The sequence below is a fragment of the Saimiri boliviensis genome, chromosome 19 (genome assembly GCF_048565385.1).
Source record: "Saimiri boliviensis isolate mSaiBol1 chromosome 19, mSaiBol1.pri, whole genome shotgun sequence".
Classification (NCBI taxonomy): domain Eukaryota; kingdom Metazoa; phylum Chordata; class Mammalia; order Primates; family Cebidae; genus Saimiri; species Saimiri boliviensis.
Genome location: NC_133467.1, coordinates 25,460,978 through 25,478,881, shown reverse-complemented (window position 1 = coordinate 25,478,881; position 17,904 = coordinate 25,460,978). Strand labels below are relative to the sequence as shown.

At 38.4% G+C, this 17,904-nt stretch overlaps 1 protein-coding gene across 5 annotated transcripts in view; it reads left to right on the top strand.

The window, feature by feature from the left end:
- POU2F1 (POU class 2 homeobox 1) overlaps positions 1-17,808 on the top strand; it is a 187,635-nt gene extending 169,827 nt beyond the window's left edge. For 4 of the 5 annotated variants that reach the window (XM_003928083.3, XM_003928085.4, XM_074390104.1 and 1 more), the window contains exons 10-16: positions 2,417-2,558; positions 4,083-4,222; positions 5,308-5,487; positions 7,144-7,249; positions 13,305-13,650; positions 14,677-14,765; positions 17,193-17,808. In XM_003928083.3, the coding sequence (XP_003928132.1) occupies positions 2,417-2,558; positions 4,083-4,222; positions 5,308-5,487; positions 7,144-7,249; positions 13,305-13,650; positions 14,677-14,765; positions 17,193-17,503 (1,314 nt within the window). In that variant the 3' untranslated portion in view covers positions 17,504-17,808. Of the gene's footprint in view, positions 1-2,416; positions 2,559-4,082; positions 4,223-5,307; positions 5,488-7,143; positions 7,250-13,304; positions 13,655-14,676; positions 14,766-17,192 lie in introns of those variants that run through there. The other variant, XM_074390105.1, reaches the window with a different exon arrangement.
- Positions 17,809-17,904: the final 96 nt, after the last annotated feature.

The following is a 17,904-nucleotide window of genomic DNA, read 5'->3' as shown; positions in this document are numbered from 1 at the left end:
TCTCATACTCAAAGAATTGCAGGGTTAGTTGGCACCAGCTCTAATCTAAACAAGATGACCATGACATGAATACATGTGATACACAAAGCGTAAGTTTAGTGCTTGACATATAGTAGGCACTTAGTGAATATTTGATTGACTGAAGTAATATATTTTATTTTATTTTATTTTATTGAGATAGTCTCATTCTGTTGCCCGGGCTGGAGTGCAGTGGCATGATCTTGGCTTACTGCAACGTCCGCCTCCTGGGTTTCAAGCAATTCTCCTGCTTCAGCATCCTGAGTAGCTGGGATTACAGGGGTGCGCACCACGCCCAGCTAATTTTTGTATTTTTAGTAGCAATGGAGTTTCGCCATGTTGGCCAGACTGGTCTCGAACTCTTGACCTCAAGTAATCCACCCGCCTCAGCCTCCCAAAGTGCTGGAATTACAGGTGTGAGCCACCATGCCTGGCCTGAATGAAGTAACATTTAATAAATAAATAGAGATATAGGTATAGATAACATAGTCATCTATATCTTTGGATATATTTGTCTACAGTATAGATGTGATGGATAGCATTTATGCCCTGCTCACCACTAACTCTGGTTCTTTCAGTTTCCCTGTAATTGGAAGGAAATCAATAAGCAGTCTACTTCAGTATATTCAGAACTGTCTTAAACTTTCTGTGATGATGGGGTGTTCTGTATTTGTGTGGTCCAATACAATAGCCACTGTATACTTGTGGCTGTTGAGCATTTGGAAGGGCTGTGATGCTGAGGAACTGAATTTTTAATTTATTGGATTTTAATTAATTTAAACTTAAATAGCCACATGTGGCTAGTGGCTCTATGGGAAGGCAGAGGATATCAATCAGTTGAAGTTCAGGTATTTTGTGTGCCTCATTTGATCTTACAGTTCCAACATGTCTCATCTGTTAAATTTTTTACCAGAAGTTGCTCACCAAAAAGAAATTGAGGTTTTAAAAATGTTTTTTTTTTTAAACCAATTACCAATTTTTTATTAGGTGCTAATAAAAAACGTAGTATTCAAAAGATGGACTGGGGTGAAATCAAAGGATTGGGATAATCCCAGTTCAAAATAAGTGTTGCCAGAATAGTTAGCTGTCTCATATTAGAATAGTCATATCGTACTTTGGACAAGAAATGAGGCTGCCTTTCTGCCCTGTCAATAAACTAATTGGAGTGAATGGGTGAATGAATCATTTAAACTCTGAACTTCTGTTTCCTCTATGTAAAGTAACTATTAAGATACGGCTTTTTTTTTCCAGCTTGAACAAGAGAGATTCAGCAAGAAGAAAAGCTCTGTATACATTTCAAAGGTTATAGGATTATAGAGAAAGACATCTTTTGTAATATATTCAGGGCATCATTGTTCTATTGCTATAAGGTTACCAAGTTTCCAGTGCCCATGAAGGTTTGACTAAATGGGTCAAACCTCTCTACTGTGAATTTCTATTTCTATGATGGTTACAAAAGTAGTCTTTTAGAATACCTGTTTTTTGTAACTAACTTTGAAATCCAAACTAGGAGTGAAAATAGATTTTTTTTTCACTGCTTCCAGAAATACTTGATAGGGAAAAGAAGAAAGAGATGATTTCTAATTTTTAAAGTGATTTTTGGGAAGTTTGGTTAGTTCAGAAATATCTTGGGTTATCTAGAGAATTATATATAATACCTGTAGGTGATCAAGATAAATTTATTTTTATTTTTCTTTTTTAATTTTTTAATTTTTTTATTTTTTTATTTTTATTTTTTTAGACAGGGTCTCACTCCGTCACCTGGACTGGAGTGCAATGGCATGATCATGGCTCGCTATAGCCTTGACCTGCTAGGCTCAAGAGATCCTCCCACCTCAGCTTCCCAAATAGCTGGGACTATAGGCACATGCCACCACACCTGGCTGATATTTGTATTTTTCGTAGATGTTTTGTCATGTTGCCCAGGCTGGTCTGAAAATCCTGGACTCAAGCAATCCACTCATGTATGCCTAGGCCTCCCAAAGTGCTGGAATTAAAGATGTAGCCGCTGTGCCTAGACCAGATAAATTCATTTTTAAAGATTACTTGAAAATCACTTTGGTTGTATCAGTTAAGGGGCTTGTTAGAATATCAGCACTATTTTTGATACCTAGTTGAAATTTTGGTATCTCCATGATTGCGTAAGGTGGCAAAAAGAGATTCAAAATAGGGACGATATGGGACAGTATTGAACACTGTAATGATCAGGCCTAACAGAGTCCTCACAGTAATGCTGTGACTGGCTTAGGGATGGAGTTTATGTGGGACCCTGTAAGTAGAATAATTATTGACCCTTTGTCTGCAGCAGTTACTGGAGCAACACCACAGAGTAAAGGCTTTAAGCATTGATGAGATGACTCTCTATTTCCTCTCTTCTTCTGCTCTGTATTATGTGTAGGGTGATGTTGGGCTTGCTATGGGGAAACTATATGGAAATGATTTCAGCCAAACTACCATCTCTCGCTTTGAAGCCTTGAACCTCAGCTTTAAGAACATGTGCAAGTTGAAGCCACTTTTAGAGAAGTGGCTAAATGATGCAGGTAAGTGAATATATAAGACATTTCTTTGTCATTCATTGGAATTTTACAGGGAGGTTGTTATATAAATTGGGGTTTATATTTGTTACTCTACTTTTGTTACTATAGAACCTTGAAGCTTACTAATCCTTTGGTGATCATTATAAATTACGGTGATGTAAATCAGAAAGCTGATTCATTTAAATATTCTAGTAGTCATAGTCTAAATAATTAGCAATAATTTTTAGCCTGAAATACTTCTCGTATTTGAGCCAGGATTACGAATACATACACAGTTGAAGGAATAGGATAAGAAGGCCTGTGTATTTAGATAAGCTTGAAGTGCAAGCTTATTGTTTATTCCTTGATGAATTATCATAGAACTTGTTCCTGTAGTATTTCTGCTTTTGTTATTTCAAATGACCACACGATTCATTCAGAAAAGTTGAACTACTAGCTTTGTCTTATGTTTTTTGTGCTAAGATTTCCTTTTGGAAGATTTGGATTTTGAGTCACAGAATCATAGACTATGAAAGTTACAGGAATCATCTAAATTGCTTAGACTATGGTTCTTATTGTAGATGTCAACAAAAACTAGGCCTTTGGAAAAGACAAGCCTGAAACACGCATCCTTGGAGAGTTTTATTCAGTAGCTATTGGTGAGGCCTAGCCGTCTGTTTCCTGAGTCCACAGATAAAAACTACTGGTTTACTCCCTCCATCTTATTTTACATATAGCAGAAACAAACTCAGATGTGTCTGATATGCCCAAGGTTATTAAACTGTGAAATCACAGGACTCTGTGATTTAACTTCAAAGAATTTATAAATATTTCATTTGTTTCTTTTCTTTTTACCCTAGATTATACCAATAAAATGAGAGGCCATTTACAAGATAAATATTAAACATTCAGTAATTTCCAAGAAGCTTTCTTCTTTTTATCCTCAGAATTTATAAACAGAAATGAGAGACAGAGCTGAGTTTAAGGGTAGGAATAGTAAACAACTTCTTTCTCAGAAACAGAAATCCAAAAGTAGTGGTAATATTGTCAACTATCCTAGGACAAAGAATGCCAATAAGGACAGCAGAAATATCCATAGTAGTAAGCTGTATTTTTTGAGACATGGTCTCACTCTGTTGCCCAGGCTGGAGTACAGTGGCATGATCTCAGCTCACTGCAAACTCTACCTCCCAGGTTCAAGTGATCCTCCCACCTTAGCCTCCCAAGTAGCTGGGACCACAGGCACACGCCACCATGCCCAGCTAATTTTTATATTTTTGGTGGAGACAGGGTTTCACCATGGTAGCCAGGCTGGTCTTGAACTCCTGAACTCAAGTGATCCTCCCACCTCAGCCTCCCAAAGTGTTGGGATTACAGGTGTGATCCACTGTGCCTGGCCAATAAGCAATATTGCAACATAGGTTATGTGAAAACCTTTTCATACTTGCATGTAGATTATTTTGTCAGTTTTGTTGTTAATATGCATGTTATACACATGAATCACTGTGCTCAGCTTATTTTATTTCTATATTTTCTTCATTCTTACAGAGAACCTCTCATCTGATTCATCCCTCTCCAGCCCAAGTGCCCTGAATTCTCCAGGAATTGAGGGCTTGAGCCGTAGGAGGAAGAAACGCACCAGCATAGAGACCAACATCCGTGTGGCCTTAGAGAAGAGTTTCTTGGAGGTCAGTGAGGTTTTTACTTTTCTGTACATGGGATTGTCTGTGTAGGACCTAACATTAGTACTTAGTAGAAACTGTAGGTGATAAAAGATGACCTGTCAGCCTCTGCCCTTATGGATGATTTTAATGTAATAGATGAAATAAGTAAGTAACCGACTGACATAGGAGACAGAACCAGAGTTCTGCAAGTTTCAGGAGAGACCAGAGTCATATCCATGTGAGCACTCAGTATGAGAGAGGTAGCAGCTACCATAGGATACATAGGAATTAATTCCACAGACTAGAAAAAGTGGATGGAAAGTACTTAAAGCAGAGGAAACGCATGAGTGTTTTCCCCTCAGAGTGGGGAAAACATTGGAGTGAGGGAAACCATAGTGTACCAGGAGACACTCTAGTAGATTGGTTGGTTAAATTCTAGTGTCTGTATGCCTGGAATAGTAATTTGGGACTGGAACACTAGCGACCTTGAATGTTAGGCTGTGGAGCTTAAGTTAATGCAAGAGATACTTGCCAATTATTTTTTTTGTGCCAGGCAATATCATAATCAAAGCTTTTAAGAAAATTTTGAATTCTCTAATTTAGAAAAGACTTGAGCATATTAGAAGGACACTGAATTCAGAATTTTTATCAGCTCTACCACTTACTGTGTGATTGGGCAAATCACATGATTTCTTTAAGCTGAAGGTCCTTCATCTGTGTAATACCTGACTTTCTTAATGTGAGGTCCAAATTAGATAGCATGAAGCATGAAGAAAGGTTAAATTCCTACTAATACATAGGGTTGTATTGGTATTTTGTTAATTTTATTCACAATTAATAGATCTTAAAAATGAAAAAATACAGATATTCGAGGATAACTTATTCTAAGTTAATATAAATAAGTTTAGTAAGTATATGTTCATTAGAACTTCTATCTACAGAATCTCTCTGTTGAAAGTGGCCTAATGTGGATGGTCATATGTATCCCCACTTCATTTTCTAACCTGTCCCTCCTCATTTGTTTGTTTATATACTGATATGATTATGCTAGTAGTTCAAAAAGTTATTCCAGAGGATAACTTTTGGAATTATGTTTTTTCACCCTTCAGAATCAAAAGCCTACCTCGGAAGAGATCACTATGATTGCTGATCAGCTCAACATGGAAAAAGAGGTGATTCGTGTTTGGTTCTGTAACCGCCGCCAGAAAGAAAAAAGAATCAACCCACCAAGCAGTGGTGGGACCAGCAGCTCACCTATCAAAGCAATTTTCCCCAGCCCGACTTCACTGGTAAGAAGGAAAAAAAGGGGGTCCAAGCTCAAGGGCTAATTTTTGCAATTTTGCAAATGACCTGTTAAATCAGTTTATTTCATAATAGGATTTTAATGAATAAATACATCAAATGCATATGAATTTATATTTTAGACAGTATCAAGGTAACGAAATTCTCTCTCTCTCTCTCTCTCTCTCTCTCTCTCTCTCTCTCTCTCTTTCTCTCTTTCTCTCTTTTTTGCTGAGGTCACTGGTCACTGGTCTTGAGGTACCCCTGCACAGAGGGTGAAATCTCACTGTTATTAACCCAAAAACTTACTGGTCGGTCAGTCTATCTGTCTATCTAATCTATTTATTTATTTCTGAGACAGAGTCTTAGTCCATCAGCCAGGCTGGAGTGCAGTGGTACGATCTCGGCTCACTGCAACCTCTGCCTCCTGGGTTTAAGCAGTTCTCCCGGCCTCAGCCTCCCAGAGTAGTTGGGATTACAGGTGCCCACCACTATGCTCGGCTTATTTTTTGTATTTTTAGTAGAAGTGGGGTTTCGCCATGTTAGCCAGGCCAGTCTCGAACTTCTGACCTCAAGTGATCCACCTGCCTCAGCCATCCAAAGTGCTGGGATTACAGGTGTGAGCCACCACACCCAGCCTTTTTTTTTTTTTTTTTTTTTTTTTTTAATTGAGACAGAGTTTTGCTCTTATCGCCCAGGCTGGAGTGCATTGGTGCGATCTCAGCTCACTGCACCCTCTGCCTCCCAACTCTTCTGCCTCAGACTCCCAAAGTAGCTGGGATTACAGGTACCCACCACCAGGCCCCACTAATTTTTTTGTGTTTTTAGTTGAGACGGGATTTTACCATGTTGGCCAGGCTGGTCTTGAACTCCTGACCTCAGGTAATCCACCCACCTCAGCCTCCCAAAGTGCTGGGATTACAGGTGTGAGCCACCGCACCCTGCCCGCCTTTCTTAATTTTTAAAGTGAACAATTTTAAGTTTTTCATTGCATTTCCATCATACTCTTATCTAAGGAACTACACTTAGAATACTCTGTAACCATGGGAATAAAGTTGCTGCTCATTCCAGTTATCTCAGAAAATCTTTACTTTTTATTCATATTGAGTCCTACAGCCCAATTAAACTTACACTCACATGATTGACAGTAAATTGCCAGACCTTCAGCTCTGAACTTGTATTAAAACAATTATCTAAGATCTTTTACTTTCAAACAACATATGATTCTTTGCTATGAAACCTCATTGAGTAACTTCTGCTGTTTGCATTACTCCTAGATTGAAGAGACATACAGTGGTCATGTGACTCCCTTGATTTTTAGGATGATTGTATATGTGACTTCTACATTGCCAGGATTCAAAATATGGGAATATTGTTGAGTTTGTATTTCTGTTCTTTTTTTTTTTTTAATTTGGTTTTATTTTAATTGAATAGCATTCCATACTGGCAGACTTTTTAAACTAAAGTCAGCATTAAAAGCACATGTTAGTTTACAGGAAAGTTGTAGTTGTTAAGTGGTGGGTTTGTAGTCATAAAGTTCATGAGATAGGTATGAAATAGCAGCTTTCCTACATAGGATGTCAGATGTCTCAATTCCAAGACCAAAGAGTGACTATAAAATGATTTTTAAGTGCTTTGTCCATGTTTTCATTTCTGACCTCAAGGTGGCGACCACACCAAGCCTTGTGACTAGCAGTGCAGCAACTACCCTCACAGTCAGCCCTGTCCTCCCTCTGACCAGTGCTGGTGTGACGAATCTTTCAGTTACAGGTAAGCAGCTGCCAGGCCATGCACCTGCTGAGCACGTGGGAGGACTGTGATGGGTTATTATAAGAATCTGCCATTAAATTGTGAATTAAGGCTGTAACTAAACATAGGTGTTGCTCATAAACATTTTCTTTCAAGTAACTCCTCAAAAACCTTCAATAGCTATGGCTTTTTGCATTCAGGAAAACATCCAAGTTTGTCAATTTATAGGAGGTTATTTCCAGTCTGAACCTGATCTCCTGCTAGTCTTTTGCCTGCCCTACTCTCAGCACACAGGAGGGCTCCAACTGTACCTTTGTAAACATCCCTACACTGGAAATGTCCATCTTAGCCTGCAGTTCTTGATCTGTTTTTGATAAAACTACCCCAGCTTGTGTGTCAACTTTTCTTGGAAATATTATTTAGCTTCTCCAGGAAACTATTCATTTCCACATACCTGTCTTATACTTTATTTTTACACATCTGTCTTTCCCAGTAGACTTTGTACTTCTCAGAAGATTGAGTATTCTTTTTAAACTCTTGATGCCTAGCTCAGTGCATGACATACTCACAATAAAATGAATGGGTTTTTTTTCTTTGCCTTCCTTTAAGTAGCAAATTTTCCCAATAAATTTAAAATCACTTAGCACTGTCATTAGATGTTTTTTAGTGATACATAGTGCATAAGACATGCTGTAATTATTCACCAGGTTGGTTATTTACTGGTAAATCATTGAGTAGATTCATGATATTACATAATGAAGCTTGATTTAACCTAGAGGTGAGGACTTATTTTTCTCACTTTTGTTTTAAATTTATAACACTTCCTTGGCTCTAGGACCTAACCATGATATAAAAATTGAATAAATGGCTTTATGTTATATTAAATTTCTACATTATTGGAATACATTATTTAAAAATGTTATTTTTTTTCTGCATCCAACCATCCATTAATTTTTGCTTATTTTAAAAAGTACTTCTTGACCTCTTCTGGATGTTGGACCTCTTTAAGAATTAATGAAAGCTGGGCCTGGCACAGTGGCTCAAGCCTGTAATCCCAGCACTTTGGGAGGCCAAGGCGGGTGGATCACGAGGTCAAGAGATCGAGACCATCCTGGTCAACATGGCGAAACCCCATCTCTACCAAAAACACAAAAAAAAATTAGCTGGGCATGGTGGTGTGTGCCTGTAATTCCAGCTACTCAGGAGGCTGAGGCAGGAGAATTGCCTGAACCCAGGAGGTGGAGGTTGCGGTGAGCCAAGATCGCGCCATTGCACTCCAGCCTGGGTAACAAGAGCGAAACTCCGTCTCCAAAAAAAAAAAAAAAGAATTAATGAAAGCTACAGACTTTTCCTTCCACTAAATAGACATATACACAAGTTTTAGTAAAATTTAAGGAGGTTTATAAATGACATCTCCTGTCAAACCCCATCCCAAGGCTATGTGTAGATACCTACAGATTCCAGTTTTAAGAACCTTCGTTCAAGAATATGTTTAAGAACCTTGGTTAGGCATATATATAATATTGAGCGCTTCCTCTTAAAAAGCAAACTGTTAGTGATTGATTGGCATTGTGTCGGGCACCAAGAACATGAAGTTTCATCTCTGAGGACCTTGTTGTCCAAACTGACTGCCAGTCACCTGGTAAATTATGAACTGAATCTTACCTTCCCAACAAATTATATTGCTTTAGGTCTAAAAATACCTATTTTTTACAGAAAAAATCCTAATAGTTTATGCATTAAGAACAAATCGTTTTGCAGTTTTCTTAAAATATGGGGGAAAATAATTTTACAAAGATTTTAATCGTTTTGCAGTTTTTTTAAAATATGGGGAAAAATAATTTAGAAAGATTTTAATACTCAGTGCTAGCTAAAAATTTTCATCAGTTTTTGGTATTTCTTATCAATCACGTTTTCTTGAGCTCAGTTACTCAGCCTATTTATGTGGACCTAATTGTGATTGTTTTCTGACATGTTGATACTGTTTCCTGGAATGAATTTTTTTTTTAATTATTAAGAAACAACATTATTAGGAAATTTAAAAGGAAAAAACAATCACAAGTACTATTTTTATTTTCTCTTTAAATCTTTTTAATGTACATGTATGTACAATTTCAGTAGTATTTGTCTGGTACAATGTTTGATTGCAGCTTTATGATACTCTAAGCAGAAGACTCAGCTAGGTTGCGCCTGGACACCTGACCCACAAAAACTGTGAAATGATAAATTGTGTTGTTTTAAGCTGCTGAATTTGTGTCATTGCCCTTGAAAGAGAAGAAGAGTCAGTGTCAAGTGGATTGTCTTTCTTAGTCTTTTGTCAGCCATTGCTCAAAACCATGCCTGCTTTTAAATTTTTTTCCTCTTTGGACTGTAACTTTCAGGTGCAACCTCTTTTCCTCTGACATTTTTTTACTGCCTTCTTTTTTTCTAGAAACTGTTGAGAAAAGTAGCATGTTTCTTTATCATGTTATTTATTAAAGATAGCCAATGTCTTAATCATACAACTTACCTAATGCAGTCTGTTTTCTTCCTGAAGCCTTTGTTCTTGGGATTTTTATGATTGCTTATTTTAATTTGTTTTCACTGTTTTCCTGAGTTAGATCCAATGTTTCTCAGATCCCCTGCCTTCCTTTTTGATTCCTTTTTGTCTGGAGCATGTAATCAAGTAATTTTATTTAGAAAGGTTACGTGAGAGGTAAAATTTCTAAATACATATATAACTGAGAAGTTTTATTTTGCCCTCACAATTTTTTTGGAGTTTTTCCAATTACAAAATTATTTTTCCTTTGAATTTTGTTGTGTTTTAAGCATCAAGTGTTGTTGATGAAAAGTCTGATTTCAATCTCTTTTTTCTTGTTTTATCTCTCTCTAAACTTTAAGGATCTTTTTATCTTTACTCTTCTAAAATTTCATTATGAGGTTTCAAAGAGAAGGGGCCTTTTAAAACTTACCCTCGTTGGCCTTCAGTGAGCATTTTCAATGTGAATTAGTGTCTTTCTTGAACTCTGGTAATATATCTTTTTTTTAAGTTAGGGTTTTTTGGCATTCACTTTTTTAATTCATTTTGTGCCATTTGTTGTGTGCTGTTGGCTTTTTCATTGTCTGGTGATTTTTGGTTACTTATTCATAGTAATTAATGCAAGATTACATTACTTAATATCAGTAGCTTGTAAGGGTTTTTCCTGACATTTTGTAGCTTCTGTTATTCAAGCGTCCTTCCCCCTGAATGGAAGGGCTAGTGGTGAGCTGTGAATGTGAATAAAGAACTGGCAAACTTTATTTCAGCATATGAACAGGAAGCAGGCAGGCAAGCGAGGCTTTCCCTCATACTTTTCCAAAATGAGGGGTATCTTTACTCATGCATGCAAGTGTCTACACTAGAATCCTTAGCCTTTTAAAAGATTTCATCATCAAAAAAAGGTTATCCTTTTTTTTTTTTTTTTTGAAACGGAGTCTCATGTCATCACCCAGGCTGGAGTGCAATCTCAATGCAACCTCCGCCTCCTAGGTTCAAGCGATTCTTGTGCCTCAACCTCCCTAGTAGGTGAGATTACAGGCACCTGCCACCATGCCCAGCAAATTTTTTTGTGTTTTTAGTAGAGACAGGGTTTCACTATGTTGGTCAGGCTGGTCTTGAACTCCTGGCCTCATGTGGTCTGCCCACCTCAGCCTCCCAGAGCGCTGGGATTACAGGTGTGAGCCACTGCACCCAGCCAAAAATGTTATCTTTTACATAAATTTTTTTCCAATGTGTCATACCTGTATAAGTCTGAAATGTTTGTTTTGATTGGTCTGGGTTTTCAAAAATAATGTATTGAAAGTATTTTATACCTCAAAGAATTATCACATTAATAAATTTTTAGATGCATTTTTTTTGTCTTTTCGAGTTTTCTTTCTTGAGAAAATGCCACTTAGATTTTGCTTCCCTCAGTGTCTTCAGGGGATTGGTTCAAAACCCCACCAGATAACAAAATCCACAGGTGTTCAAGTCACTTATTTAAAATAGCAACCTGGCTCAGTGGCTCATGCCTGTAATTTCAGCATTTTGGGAGGCTGAGGCAGGAGAATCACTTGAGTTCCTCAGGAGTACAAGACCAGCAAGACCCCATCTCTACAAAATATAGAAAAATTAGGCAGGTGTGGTGGTGCACGCCTATAGCCTCAGCTACTTGGGAGGCTGAGGTGGAAATACCACTTGAGTCTGAGAGGTTGAAGCTGCAGGGAGCTGTGGTCATGCCACTGCAGTCCAGCCTAGGTGGCACAGTGAGACCTTGTCTCAAAAAAAAATTTTAAAAAGAAAATTAAAATAGCATAGTATTTATATATAACCTACTCACATCCTCTTTTATACTTCAAATCATCTCTAGGTTACTTACAATACCTACCACAGCAGAAATGCTATATAAATAGTTGTTATAATGTATTGTTCTAAAATTTATATTATTTTTTATTGTATTTTTAAAAAATATTTTTGATGCACAGTTGGTAGAATCCACAGATGTGGAACATGTGGATTCAGAGAACCAACTGCATATAGTTGATTATATCCTAGAACATAGTGAATTTTACTAAATTAAGTTTCAGCTAGTTTAGGCAGCCTATTTTTGTAATATGCTAGTAACACTTACTGATAACTGAAATAAGGGCCTATTCTGTCTTTTATAGATAGCATCAGAATTACAGCTCACTGGGGACAGTTGGCATCTCCTGCTTTGTGAAAGGTTATCTGTCCTCTGAGAGCTGTGTGAGCCATTTCTACTTTAGGCAAACTGACTTAACATTCTTTAAGTCACACTTGCCTCTGGAACCTCACAGGCCTCATTTCCAGACATATTTTAGACCTGTGGTATCCGACGTGGCATCCACCAGCCACATATGGCTTTTGAACATTTAAAGTGTGGCTAGTTCAACTTTAGGTGTACTGTAATCATAAAATAAGATACCATTTTCAGCTCAGAAAGGAAAATGGCAGAATAACTTGATATTTAAATTTTTATTTTTTCTCTTTTTCTTTTTTATAAGCAGACCCATTTAGTATCCATCAATATTGAAATATTGATTCATCTTGAAATGCTAATATTTTGGGTACATTAGGTTAAATATAATATATAACTGAAATTAATTTTACTTTTTTCTTTTTTTTTTTTTTTTTTTTTTGAGGCAGCGTCTCTGTTGCTCAGGATGGAGTGCAGTGACGTGACCTCTGCTCACTGCAACCTCTGCCCCTTGGGCTCAAGCAGTTTTCCTGCCCCAGCCTCCTGAGTAACTGGAATTGCAGGCGCCCACCACCACATCTGGCCAATTTTTGTATTTTTAATAGAGACAGGGTTTCACCGTGTTGGCCAGGATGGTCTTGATCTCTTGACCTTGTGATCTGTCTGCCTCAGCCTCCCAAAGTTCTGGGATTACAGGCACGAGCCACCATGCCTGGCCTACAAATAATAATTTCTTACATCTTCATTTTTATGCTAGCTTTTATGAGATTCATAGTATCATTGTATGTTTTTGTTTTTGTTTTTTTTTTTTACCACAATGGATTTTTGGGAGCTAATTTTTATTACAGAATAGTTACTTGTTTGCATATCATAGAGAAGGCACGTAGTCATTTTTATACTATCTTGTTGATACTGAATTCTTAGAAAAGCACATAACTTTCTGTTTTTCTTTTTGTTTTGATTTTTCTGAGGAGACCACTAAGGAGATTTCTGAATGAAAAAGAGCTTTACAGAAGGTTTTCTTCTTGTTTTTTTTTTTCTTCCCCAGAGAAGTTGTATTCCATAATTAGAGCTTCTATGATTCTTTCTTTTGTTTCTTGAATAGGAAATAGGCAATGGAAAACTTTTCTGTTTCTTTGATTGCTCATATCTCTTAAAGTAGGGTTCATAGCTGTGATTCTAAAATGTTTGTTGTAATTTTCATAGAAGCACTAAACTAGGTTATTAAAGAGCAAATTTACAAGGGCAAATTTACTAGGTGGTAGGTTAATTATTCCATTGATTATAGAGTTTGGCTGAGTAAACCCACCATTCTTCCAAAACCATTTACAAAAGGTCATCTTCTAATCTGGTCTTTTCAGGCACTTCAGATACCACCTCCAACAATACGGCAACCGTGATTTCCACAGCACCTCCGGCTTCCTCAGCAGTCACATCCCCCTCTCTGAGTCCCTCCCCTTCTGCCTCGGCCTCCACCTCCGAGGCATCCAGTGCCAGTGAGACCAGCACAACACAGACCACCTCCACTCCTTTGTCCTCCCCTCTTGGGACCAGCCAGGTGATGGTGACAGCATCAGGTTTGCAAACAGCAGCAGCTGCTGCCCTTCAAGGAGCTGCACAGTTGCCAGCAAATGCTAGTCTTGCTGCCATGGCAGCTGCTGCAGGACTAAACCCAGGCCTGATGGCACCCTCACAGTTTGCGGCTGGGTAAGCGCTTTCTCATCTCATTCACATGTGAGGAGGAGGTCATCCCTGGAATTACTCGTAGGGGAGACTTTGCATCACCTGACTTAACTGGGGGGAAAATGTCTTTAAAGCAGTAATCTCTTTGAAATGGACTGTTTTGTGATCATCCAAGGACCTTGATTATAGTTGAGTTTAAATTTCTTAACACCCTGGGAAAGGGAGTAGTTATAACTTTGTTTCCAGAGAAAGACCCCAAATACCAGGTCATTGATTACCTTGGTGACAGGGCCAGGAAGAAAGCCCAGAATTTTTTTTTTTTTTTTTTTTTTTTTTTTTTGAGACGGAGTTTCGCTCTTGTTACCCAGGCTGGAGTGCAATGGCGCGATCCCGGCTCACCGCAACCTCCGCCTCCTGGGTTCAGGCAATTCTCCTGCCTCAGCCTCCTGAGTAGCTGGGATTACAGGCACGTGCCACCATGCCCAGCTAATTTTTTGTATTTTTAGTAGAGACGGGGTTTCACCATGTTGACCAGGATGGTTTCGATCTCTTGACCTCGTGATCCACCCACTTCGGCCTCCCAGATGTGCTGGGATTACAGGCTTGAGCCACCGCGCCCCGCCCAGAATTCTTGACTCTTACTTTCCCCATTACGCTCGCTCAACTGCCTACTTCCTAATTCTCAAGCATAGATAAGAGATGTAGTAATGAGAGTCTCAATTTTATACTGTCATTGTCAAACATAAGAATGACCTTGTAAATACATCTTTTTCTCTAGAATGTTTCTTTCATTTTGGAAAAAAGTAAGTCATTCAAAATGACTTTAAAAGTCTTACATTTTGTGCTGATCATAACCTCATTTGTATGAGTAAGCATCAAGGAAAGCAGTAACTGAGAAGCAATAACCAAACCGTAGAAGAGTAAAGCAAAATAAATATTTCCATCTATTTCCCCAGTTGGATTTTCCTTTTGTAAGTTCTTTTTGATGTGTTGTCACAATGAGACCTCCATCTGCATGGTAATAAAGTGACTCCTCTTTTGGACTTGCAGAGGTGCCTTACTCAGTCTGAATCCAGGGACCCTGAGCGGTGCTCTCAGCCCAGCTCTAATGAGCAACAGTACACTGGCAACTATTCAAGGTCAGTAGAAGCTTTCTGCTTACTTTGGTGGCGTGCGTGTGTGTGTGTGTGTGTGTGTGTGTGTGTGTGTGTGTGTGTGTGTGTGTGTGTGTATGAGAGAGAGACAGACAGAGAGCTGGAGGAAGTCGGCTTTGCTAAAGGTAAATGATAAGGAAAGAGTCAAATACTGATTAACTTATATTTAAGGACCAAGAAAATGTCCTTTAAAAAAGCTTTGTAAGAGAAGTATAGGTGTTAGTATGTCAGTAAAAGCAGGAAATATACTTAGTTTGGTATATGGTAAGAAACCAGAACTTTTATACTGATACTGATCTTATGTGAATAAACTTGAAGGCAGATTTTTACCCCTGATAAGTTTATCCCAAGTATTAATCTAAAACCCATCTCAAGGCAAACTTGACCAAGTAAGAGTCTCCAATCTCCATCCCCACCCCTGAGAAAGCTGTGCATGGGAAAGTCCTATAATGAACATTGGGACATATCAGGTGGACCTCAGGGATGCTTTTAATTCTTGTTAGGGTCTGCCCTTTTTATATCCCTGTTTGTGTAGAACATATATTCTCTTGGATTATAATGTCTGTTTTCCCAGTTCAGCTGGGTTCCTTTTATCTTTTAGCATGTTACCCAGGGCAATATTCATACTATATCGTGAAGGGTTCCCCTTGTTTTGTACCTAAGCTTTCTGTCTAAAAATGTTTACTGTTAGGTAATTCAGGGAGACAATTTGAGAGACATCACTAATTAATTGTAGAATTTTTTTTTTTCCTAAAATTATAACAGTTTTGATGAGAGGCTGAGGCAGGAGGATCACTCAAGGCCTTAAGTTAAATGCTGCAGTGTGCTGTGGTGTTGCCTGTGAATGGCCTTGTACTGCAGCTTGGGCAACATAGTGAGACCCTGTTTCTTAAAAAAAAAAAAAAAAAAATTAAAATGGTTTGTGCATAAATGAGAGTTTTCAGGGCCAAAAAATAGCTATTAGCCAACCTAAATTAAGGTTAGTATTTCACAGGTGATATCTCTAACGGCGTACTATAGAGAATGTTAAATTACAGACAGAATCAAACCATGGCCTAGATTACCTTACATTATATTGACTTTCTGATTGACTAAATCATACCTGAATTGGTTAGCTCTAAAGCTTTTGTTATATAATCATTTTTTTTGCAGTAGAATTTGTGGTAAATCACTTTTTCTTCTGCTTTATTGAATGTTTCTGTGCTGTGGAGATACTACAAAGGCCACATAAATTTCCCAGGGCATGATTGACACTCTGAAAAGATCCGGAACTGGTTTGTGACCCTAAGTTTGAAATCTCAGAAGAAGTTTAAGCTGCACTAAGTCTCACTGTTCTGTACTGTTTGTATGAGCATGGCCAAAGTCAGAGGCATTCCCTTCAGCTGTATATTATGTAAGAAGTCAACCAACTGTGTAATGCCACTAGAAAATCCCTCAAGTCTACCTGTTGGAGTGAGGTTATATGGATGGGGAGATTTGGGAATGTTGCAGGACAGCAGGATGAGATGTTAAATGATAGTCTCAATTATTTTAAATAAAATGCTGATGATGCCTTCTTTGGAGAAGCAACAGCATCACAGAAGATTTCTCACCTATTAAAGCACGTCCTAGCTTTAGATCACTTAAGTGGGCCACCTACATTATTATGTCTGATTTCCTGCTACAAAAGATTCGTCATTCTCCTTTGCACAGGTCATGGAAATCACATGTTTAGCCTCAGGAAGTGAGAAATTATAGCTTTTAGTTTATTTGGTGATACATAATTTATTTTAGAACTAAAGCCTCTTTACAAGATGGTTTGCATCTTATATATCATAGTATGAAGCAGTGGTCCTCAACCTTTTTGGCACCAGGGACCGGTTTTGTGGAAGACAATTTTTCCACAGCCACGGTGCAGGGGGATGGTTTCTGGCTAACACTGTTTCCACCTCAGATGGTGCTCCTATAAGAATCTAATGCCACCATTCAGGCTGTAATGCACACACCATTTACCTCCTATTTTTAGTCCTTTAGTCACTTTAGTAGTTTTTTGAACAGAGGTAGTTTAAAATCAGCCGGAGGTAGTTAAAAATAAAGACAGAATCATTGGATTCATCAAATACGTCTAGGTAAATGAAATAAACTTGAGATTTCAAGATGGAAACATGACTTCAGTTCATTAGACAGGTATTAATTCTGTCTTCTACCCCTGCTTGTGCTCATTAAATTAGACATTTCAGTCTTTTAGGCTCTTCAAAATTATAAACAAACTACAGTTGGTATCAATATAGCACTGTGATTGAGGAAAAATTTCAGTGAAGGGCTACACTTTTTCCCTAGTGAGTGTGATAGACTTTTGATGTGTTATTTGGCTTCCCCAGGATGGTATTAATGTTCTCATTCCCGCCTCTTGTTTGGTGTTTTTGTCTGTAGCTCTTGCTTCTGGTGGCTCTCTTCCAATAACATCGCTCGATGCAACTGGGAACCTAGTATTTGCCAATGCAGGAGGAGCCCCCAACATTGTGACTGCCCCTCTGTTCCTGAACCCTCAGAACCTCTCTCTGCTCACCAGCAACCCTGTTAGCTTGGTCTCTGCTGCCGCAGCCTCCGCAGGGAACTCTGCACCTGTAGCCAGCCTTCACGCCACCTCCACCTCCGCTGAGTCCATCCAGAACTCTCTCTTCACAGTGGCCTCTGCCAGCGGGGCTGCATCCACCACCACCACCGCCTCCAAGGCACAGTGAGCTGGGCGGAGCTGGGCTGCCAGAAGCCTTTTTCACTCTGCAGTGTGATTGGACTGCCAGCCAGGTTAATAAACTGAAAAATGTGATTGGCTTCCTCTCACCATGTTGTGAGGGCAAAGGAGAGAAGGGAGAAAAGTAAAACACATACCAGAAAAAAAAGAAAGGATGGAGATGGGACATTTGCCTAATTTTGTAATAAAACACTGTCTTTTCAGGATTGCTTCATGGATTGGAGAACTTTCTAACCAAAAATTAAAAAAAAAAAAAAAAAAAAGAAACAAAAAATCAAAAACAAACAAAAATAAGTGAAAGGACTACTTATCATTTCCAGCAGTCATGATGACAAGTTAAGGTGAGTTACCAATTCCAGTATAGGAAGGGGATTTCTTGTTTGTCTAAAT